The sequence below is a fragment of the Vicia villosa genome, linkage group LG1 (assembly GCF_029867415.1).
Source record: "Vicia villosa cultivar HV-30 ecotype Madison, WI linkage group LG1, Vvil1.0, whole genome shotgun sequence".
NCBI lineage: Eukaryota > Viridiplantae > Streptophyta > Magnoliopsida > Fabales > Fabaceae > Vicia > Vicia villosa.
Window position 1 is genome coordinate 51908163 of NC_081180.1, and position 9989 is coordinate 51918151.

Below are 9989 nucleotides of genomic sequence, written 5' to 3' on the forward strand. Positions count from 1 at the left end.
TATTGGGTTTATTTGTTTTAATTTAAAATTATTTTATTTTTTAATTTTAAACCTGATTTTAACAAAATGATTTTTTCAAAGTATTAAAAATGTTTTTTTATAAACTGGAAAATTAATTTTGATATTTTATATATATATATATATATATATATATATATATATATATATATATATATATAATTAAAGATTAAAATATAGTTAAAATCTTTAATTGTTTTAAAATCAAAGAGATGACGAGGGGGCGAGGACGACCGAAGAAATCGGTGGTGGCGTCACCAAATCATCACGGCGACGAGGCAGTTCGTACGGCGGAGGAGAATAAAGTTGACGGTGAAGTGAAAGTAGATGACAACACCAGTGGATCTACAAGTGGAACAAAGATGGGGGATGCTCTTTCTACCCCAATTGCGACCAATTCCGAAACCCTACGCAAGGAGAAGGGGAAGGAGATTGAGCAGAGGAAATTACGGGTTGATGTACTGAGTGACAATAGGAATCCGGTGAAGGGATTGACTATGGAATTCGTTGCTCCGACAGTGATTAATGGTGAAATTGAAATTGAGATCGAGGCAAAGGATATTGAATCTGAATTGCTCTACTGGGATTCAGCTTTGATTCTATATGCGCTGGGTGGTGAGATTAGCATGAATATGCTAAAGCACTACATGGAACATATGTGGAATTTTGTCCAACTTCCAGATATGGTGTACCATGAGGAGGGATACTTTTTTTTTGAAATTTCGATCGTATAGTGATAAGGAGGAGGCGTTGATGAAAGGGCCCTATACCTTGCGCAACATGCCCCTGCTGCTAAGAGAATGGACGCCTGGGTTTTGCTTAAAGGATGATATGCTGCGGACACTACCAATATGGGTGAAGCTTCCACATCTGCCATTGCAACTATGGGGTGTGAGGAGTTTAAACAAGATTGTGAGTGCTCTAGGGAATCCACTGGTGACAGATGAATGTACTGCAAGCAAAGCTCGAGTCTCATATGCGCGTATTTTAGTAGAGATTGATGTCACTCAAGATCTGAAGGATTCAATCACTATTAAAGATGCTGAAGGAAAGAAGATTCAACAACCTGTTGAGTATGAATGGAAACCACTCTTCTGTGGTAAGTTCCAGAAATTTGGCCACAATTGCAAAGAGAAGGTTGTTAAGAAATGGATACCTAAGGCCCCTGAAGAGAATAAGAAGGCTACAGAGGTGACTAAAAAGGCCCCTGGGGTGGTTGGTTTTGGTTCCCCTGTGCTAGTGGTTCAAAAAGCACCTCCTAGCAAAGATAATGGTGAGATTAGGATTGAAGACTCGGGGAGGGAATGGGAGACAGTGCTAAGTGGAAGAGATCGAGGAAAAAGACCCATCCAGGAACATTTTGTTTCCATTTGGAATGGTTTTGATGCATTGGGGGACTTGAATAATCCCTTAGTGTACCAAGAATATGCCTCATGATTGTGGCATGGAATGTACGGGGGCTGAATAAAGTTGGAAAAATCAGAGAGGTTTTCTCCCGCCTCAGAGAAATACGACCAAGGATTAGCATTTTGCTGGAAACAAGAGTAAAGATGAATCAGGCTGATAAGATAAGGCAGCAACTCCGTATGGGAGGTATGTATGCAGATAATTACAGTAGTCATTATAATGGTAGGATTTGGATTAACTGGGATAATAAAGTGCTTAATCTGAGAGTTAGGCACACTACTAGTCAGTTGCTCCATTGTGAGGTGTGTGACTTAACTGGCAAGTTTTTGTATTGGATCACTGCCATCTATGCTGCAAACACCATGGATCAAAGACAAAAACTGTGGTTAGATATTGAGAATTTGCACAGGAATCAGCAGGGCCCTTGGGTGCTTTTGGGTGACTTCAACAATGTCACCAAAATGCAAGATAGGATTGGAGGGAAGAGAGTAACTCAGGCTGAAATCAAAGACTTGCTAAGTATGATGAATAACACGGGACTTTGTGAGATGGATGGGATGGGAAGCTACTTTACTTAGTCAAATAATCAGATGGAGAATCCCATTTACACAAGAATTGATCATGTATTGGCTAATACTAGTTGGTTCCAAAGCCATATGGATACCACTCTACACATTCTACACCCTGGGATTTCTGATCATGCCTTATTATGGTTGAGGGATAAGGAGCCTGTGCAATTTAACAGAAGTCATTTTAAATTCTATAACTGTGTGGTGGATATGGAGGGCTATGAACAAAGTGTTAGAGAGAACTGGAATATTCCTTTAACTGGGAGTCCCATGTACATTGTTTGGGAAAAGTTAAAGAGGCTCCAAAGTGTCATTCGAACTTTGAGCAAACCAGTGGCTACTTTGAAACAAGACATTCTTCTAGCTAGAGAAGAACTTAATATTGCTTACCAGGATCTTAGTAATAATATGATGGATAAAGAGAGAATTCAGAAAGTGCATCTGTGCACTACTAAGTTGATAGCCCTTAATGAGCTAGATGAGAAGGTTTTAAAACAAAGATCTAAGATTGAATGGCCGAAGTTAGGGGATGGAAATAACTCTTATTTCCATGCCTCTGTTAAGGCAAAGCATGTTAGGAAAGGCATTCATATTTTGTACAAGGAGGATGGGACAACCATGAATTCTCAACATGATATATAGCAGAATATTGTCTCTTTCTATAAATCTCTGATGGGAACAACAGCTAGTGATATTACCCATGTGGACATTGATGCCTTAAGAGGTGGACCACAACTGACTTTTGAACAAAGACAAAATCTGGTGGATCCTATCAGTGAGCATGAGGTGGAGGCTGCATTGAAAGGCATAGGGGACCTGAAAGCACCTAGCATTGATGGTTATGGGGCCAGATTTTTTAAGGTTAGTTGGCAGACTATTAAAGGTGATGTGTTGGCATCTATTAGAGACTTTTTTGAAAATGGCAGGTTATATAAAGCAGTTAACTGTACCATTGTTACTTTGATCCCAAAGAGTGAGGAAGCTAGGACTATTAAGGATTATAGACCTATAGCTGGGTGCACCACTTTATACAAAATTATTTCTAGAATTCTGACTGGCAGACTGGCAAAAGTGGTGGGAAATGTTATTAGCCACAGTCAGGCAACATTTGTGCCTGGACAACAAATCCAAAGTCATATCCTACTTGCTTATGAGCTTTTGAGGGGCTATTCAAGGAAGGGTGGGGTGCCTAGATGTATGCTACAACTTGATTTACAAAAAGCTTATGACATGGTAGATTGGGGGGCCCTGAAGACTATCATGAGTGAGATTGGTATCCCCCTATAATTCATTAATTGGGTTATGTTGACAGTGAGGACAGTCTCCTACAGATTTAATGTGAATGGGATTTACACTTCTATCATGCCTGCTAAGAGAGGAATCAGACAGGGGGACCCCCTATCACCTCTACTTTTTGTTATCATGATGGAATACCTTCATAGATTGTTGTACAAGATGCAATTGGATCCTGGTTTCAAACATCATAACAGATGCAAAGCTGTTCACTTAACCCATATCTCTTTTGCAGATGATGTTTTAATGTTCCCAAGAGGTGATATTGTCTCTGTGCAGATGCTGATGAAAGTGATGCAAACCTTCTCTCAATCTACAGGGCTTGTGGTGAATCCTAGGAAGTGTAGGATCTTCTTTGGGGGAGTTGACTTGGAAACCAAGATGAGATTAAAATCTGTGACAATATTTCAGGAGGGAGAGATGCCTTTCAAATATCTTGGGGTCCCTATGACCAGTAGGAGATTGGAGCTACACCACTATATGCCATTGATTGACAAAATTGTGGGTAGAATTACTCATTGGAGTAGTAAGCTTCTTAGCTATGCAGGGAAAATTCAGCTTGTAAAGAGTGTCTGCTTTGCCACTGCTAATTATTGGCTACAATGCCTCCCTCTCCCAAAGCATGTTATCCACCATATTAATGTTGTTTGCAGGTCTTTTGTATGGACTGGTGGGGCTACTATTAGTCGAAAGAGCCCTGTGGCTTGGCACTATGTTTGTAAACCTAGGATGGCAGGTGGACTAAACATTGTGGATTTACAAGTGTGGAATTCAGTTACCATGATGAAGTTACTCTGGAATATTCAGCAAAAGAAAGACAACCTTTGGGTTAGATGGATTGATAGCTATTATATAAAGGGGCATGATGTTATGCTTATGGAGGCAAAGGAGCAATATTCCTGGATTTTCAAAGCAATTCTGCAACAGAGAGTGGTGGCTAATGGCTTGCAGGGCTGGATCCAATGGCAGACATATAGTACCAGACTTGTATACAAGCAAGTGATGAAAGTTCATGGCCAAGCTCCTTGGTATAGGTTGTTCCGTGGGAATAGTGCACGACCTCGAGCCCTCTTCATATTGTGGACTGCGTGTCATGGCAAGCTGGCCACGAGAAATAGATTGTTCCGGTTTGGGATGGTGGATTATACCACTTGCTGTTTTTGTTTGCAGGAAGAAACTATGGAGCACCTGCTTTTTGAATTCCTTGAGACTAAGACCATTTGAAAGCAGGTTTTACTGTGGCTGAATTGTCAACATGAACCTCTTACTTGGAATCAGGAGATGATGTGGCTAATTCAGAATTGCAGAGGAAAGTCTATACGATCGGACATGCTAAAGCTGGCTATTGCGGAAACGGTTTATGGCATTTGGATGTATAGGAATTCGGTTAGCTTTGGGAAAGATGTAGATAGATTGACAATTGGAACAAAAATTATAGATATTATAGTTTATAGAGGATGGGGTAAATTGAAGCTAAGGCCTCACATTGCTAGATTGATGTTATAGTCTGATATTTGATGGGCTGGATCCATTAGGATCGCTTTGTACTTATGGGTTTTTTGAATTAATATACAAGTCATTTGATTAAAAAAAATGTATCCCAAAAATAATTTTTATTATTTCAAATTTAAGTGATTTTGAAATTTTAATATTAAAAAGCTATATTAAATATCTAAAATAAAATTTAAAAATAATTATTTAATCAAATTTTATATTAAATGTTATCTTTTAAAGGAAAATTGTAAAAAAAAAAAAATTCAAAAATATGTAACTCATTTTTAAAAAAGAAAAACTGAAAAAACGAGCACATTATTTGATTTAACAATTTTTTATTACATTTTTGTTACTTTAGAATTTGCCAACAATGGAAATCTCTTTTATAGCTTATATGATCAATTTTAGACTTTTTTATAAATACGTAATCGTGTAACTTATTTTGTTCTAACAATCTGGAATCTTTGAAATATATTTTTTTTCAATGCCAAATTACGAAAGTGGTTTGGGATAGAATCTACACTTGGTTAGGAAATGACTTGGAGCTTACTTTGAAAGAGTTTAAAAGATTTGGGTGCATCCAAGAAAAGGTGAGGAAAACCAATATTATAGTTAAATTCAATTCAATTTGATTAGCTCTAATTTGGTGTATTTGACTAATGAAAAATGCCACCATTTTTTATAATGCTTTTTATAGCTTTGAAGCGGTTATTTTTAATATTTTGTTCTATTCTTGGAGATGAGTGTGTAATAGTGATTCTACTTCTATGACTAATTTTTATCATTGGTACAAATTACCTTTAAACTGTTTCAACTCTATTTAAAATTTTTGTTGTAAGGGTTGTACCCCTAATGCAATATCTTATTTCATTGCTTATAGAAGGTGAGTAATTGGTCTTTTATGTGATGTTGAATTCAGGTTAATTTTATTGTAATGAATTGAAATATTTTGTATACTCTTTTTAATTTTTATATATATATATATATATATATATATATATATATATATATATATATATATATATATATATATATATATATATATATATATATATATATATATATATATATATATATATATATATATATATATATATATATATATATATATATATCACATGATTTTGGAAATATTTTTCACTTTCACTAATATGTTAATTTTTGAGATATGAAATCGATGTCAGTCATTGTCACTTGCCTTCACAAGCATCCAAAACCTAAACATATTTCAAGGTTTTCATCTGCCAGCTAAAACTCACTCTTTCACATGTTGCTTCATTTCTTCAATCTCTCCTATTACACCATTTCATATTTTATAATTATTACACATTTTGTCCATTACTTCTTTACACAACTCATCCCACATGGTACACTGCAAAACCTCACAAGCACTATATAAACCCCTATCCTTCACAACTATAACTCACACTCTCCTCTTAAGCCCTAGTAGCTAATTAACTAGTATTTGCAACATAACACTAGCTATATTACTACAAGAGTTTAATTACAATGGCTTCCAAATCTTGTTCCTCCCTTGCTATTTTCCTCACAATCAACATTCTCTTCTTTACACTTGTTTCATCTTGTGGAACTTGCGGCTCTGGCTCATACCCGAACCCGAACCCTAACCCTAAGCCAAAACATACACCAAGTCCAAAACATTCAGGTGGCTCGAGTCCAGGAGGCTCAAGCCCTTCAGGTCCTTCCGGCCCATCAGGTGGCTCTAGCCCTTCAGGCGGGGGTAGCACCGCCTCGTGTCCACGTGATGCACTCAAACTCGGCGTATGTGCCAATGTCCTAAATGGCTTGTTGAATGTAACTTTGGGCCAGCCACCAGTGACACCATGTTGCTCCCTTCTAAATGGCCTAGTTGATCTTGAGGCTGCAGTGTGTCTTTGCACTGCCCTTAAAGCTAACATTTTGGGGATAAATCTCAACCTTCCCATCTCACTTAGCTTGCTTCTCAATATTTGCTCAAAACAAGCACCACGTAATTTCCAATGTGCCTAAATAAAATATCATCATCATCAAGATCATATCAACGTATCTACTTCATTTGCTTTTTATTTGACTTAAGTTTCGTTGCTTATTCTAAATTATCCATTTGATCTCTCAGTTTGAGAGATTTGTTCATTGCATGGATGATTAACCTCTCGTTATATTATTCATTGGATTCGGTGTTTGTTTTTATATTTGTCCAGATTGTCATGATAAATGTATTATCCCAATGCAATTTGCTAGGGAAATAATTAAGATGATTAATTATTAATAGTGTTTATTTTACTGAGATTTAAATATTTTACTATTATTAAATTGTAGTATATATATTTAGTGCCCAGACATGAGATAATCTAGAAAAATATGGTATAATAATATTAAAGCAAACGACATGTAAACGCTGCAATGAGTCCCGTGACTAATACTATAATTAGGCAATTAAGCATTATTATTGTTATAATTTAAAAACCCTGGAAAAAGATACACTCATACAAGCTGCCAAACTAAGATTTGAATTGCTGTTACAAAAAAATTTTATATATATATATATATATATATATATATATATATATATATATATATATATATATATATATATATATATATATATATATATATATATATATATATATATATATATATATATATATATATATATATATATATATATATATGGGGACAACTTCTCTACCCATCATGAAAAGTTGTGTAGAGTACCTTCAACCAATCACATAATTCCATCTCATTTAATACATTTAATTATTTATTAAAATACTACAAATATTTATTATTTTCAAAGCATTTTACAAAGGAGGTAACCTTACCCAACTTTTTGAGTTGGGTAGATAAGAATTCACCTATATATATATATATATATATATATATATATATATATATATATATATATATATATATATATATATATATATATATATATATATATATATATATATATATATATAGATGAGGGTTATATTTACTTCAGGAGTAAGTTATTATAACTTACTCCAAATCTAAACTATTGATTTTTCTCAATCTAATGGTTAAAAATAATAAGTAATAGTTTTCTCTCTCCAGATTAATTAGACGATCAATTAAAACTGTTAGATTAATGATAATGAATGATTAAGATTTAGAGTAAGTCTTCTAAATATATATATATATATATATATATGACATATCATATGAGAATGCATTTTTTATATGAGAATGTGAGAATGAATCTGAATCATTGGATTTTAAAATAAATTGTGGAGATTATGTGTGAATATTTTTCTCTCACCTCCGTCATTAAAATAAAAGATGGAAGAGAGATAAAAAAAGATTCACACATAATCTCCACCATTTATTTTAAAATCTAATGGTTCAGATTCATTCTCACATTGTCATATAAGAAAGTCATTCTCATATGATATGCTCATATATATATATATATATATATATATATATATATATATATATATATATATATATATATATTTCGTACACTCAAATATACTTAGGTAGAAAAAATAAATCTTAATTAATTTATACTGCGACAATGACGATTAGCGATTAAAATTTCAAAAAAATTTACATGACTATGACTAAGACTGTTTTTTAAAACCTTATTTAGTATAATATTATTTAAAAATTATGATAACAAAATATAGAATTTCAGACTTATTAATAAGCAAACTCTTGGTACGTACGTGCTTCCCTTTGACTAGCCCCTTGTATATGAATAGTAATATCCTCAAAGGAAGGGCAATTTCAAAACCAGGGGCCAACCTCAAAAAGAGAACCAAACTTTGTAGAAATCTGAACCAATATAATTCCAAGATCAAAGAGGTTTCGATGTCATTCCGACAGGCACGAAGGTCGAAAACTTTGTTTTTTTAATTCAATCAGTCAAAAAAACAAAACTCACACTACCATTTTAGACAAACCATCTCACCGCTTTTTTTTTCTTTATAATATAGAGGCAGGGGCGGAGCTATAGTCCAGCGACGCCCGGGCTCAACCCCTCTTTTCATTGTATACTCCCTACTTAATAGTTGATTTTTTAGACAACACTTGGGGCAAAATTATTAATTTTTAGACAAAATTAAGGGCAAAATTAGTAAAAACAGGGTGTAAAATTTTTGGACAAAATTAAGGGTAAAATATTTAGACTAAAATAGAGGTTAAATTAGTAGAAACATGTTGTAAAATTAATATAAACAAGATATAAATTTTTTGCCCGGGCTCCCTAAAATTTCTGGCTCCGCCACTGTATAGAGGGATTCGTTAATCAAGGATTCAAGGTCTAATATTACGATATTTAAAGTTGGCTTACGGGTTTCTTGTGTAACACATGGTATGCGGATTTTTTAATTCACCCATTTTTTTAATGTATCATGCGAAATTTCAAAAATATCTCTCAAAATTAGAAGTATATGCTTATTAAAAAAAATTAGAAGTATATTTTCGGTGCGCACCATAATTGATATTAATGTTATAGTTAATCGGAAATATAACTACGGTACGGAATCACAAGTATATTTTTGGTTCGTGGGACACCTAAAAGGCGCGCTTCCTTTTCCCCTCCCATTATAGTCTCAAACACAAAACTAAATACACTCCCTCTTTCAAAACTCTCTGAATCAACCGCATTTGCAACCGAAGTCGTTCTAAGGCATCAAGCATCAGTGTATCACGCATCCAACAACAATCAAACAACAACAATCAATCAAGTAGGTTGATTTTGAAATTTTTAGAGTTTATGTAAAATCTACTTATATGTATGTTTTAGGTCAGAAATTAGGTATTTGTGGATTGTTTTGAACATTATAAATCATTTATAAGGTGTTAGACATGTCTTTTAAATAATCAATAGCTATTTAATTGAGTTCTTTTGTGGGGGTTGGGTGCCATTAACGCACCTCTAAAATCGCAGCAGAAACCAAAAGTATACTTCCAGTTTTCATCAATAACAAAATCGCATGTATATTTCCGTTTATTTCCTTATGTGTTTTCAAGTTTGTTTTCATAATTGGTCCTTGAGTTAACATTTTTTCCGTGCTTCTACATGAGTAATGACTGACAGAGCATCTCAATTGAGACACGGCAGGGTAACACAACACGCTTATGTGCAGAGAGAAATTAGTCATGCAATCCAGCCTCCTCCTGTCCGGATGCACCAGCTTCATCTTCCGGTGTTCCTTTTGCTACTCCCACTACTTCGGCCTC

The 9989-nt window shown here is 34.3% G+C and overlaps 1 protein-coding gene across 1 annotated transcript; it reads left to right on the forward strand.

Annotated features, from left to right (window-relative positions):
- Positions 1–6196: 6196 nt before the first annotated feature.
- Positions 6197–7068, forward strand: LOC131606047 (lipid transfer protein EARLI 1-like). Its single transcript, XM_058878337.1, has one exon. It carries the CDS (start codon positions 6291–6293, stop codon positions 6789–6791), a length of 501 nt encoding a protein of 166 aa, XP_058734320.1. The 5' UTR covers positions 6197–6290; the 3' UTR covers positions 6792–7068.
- Positions 7069–9989: the final 2921 nt, after the last annotated feature.

Bases quoted from the DNA above. Each gene is read 5' to 3' on its own strand.
- LOC131606047 (XM_058878337.1), top strand. From the start codon at position 6,291: ATGGCTTCCAAATCTTGTTCCTCCCTTGCTATTTTCCTCACAATCAAC.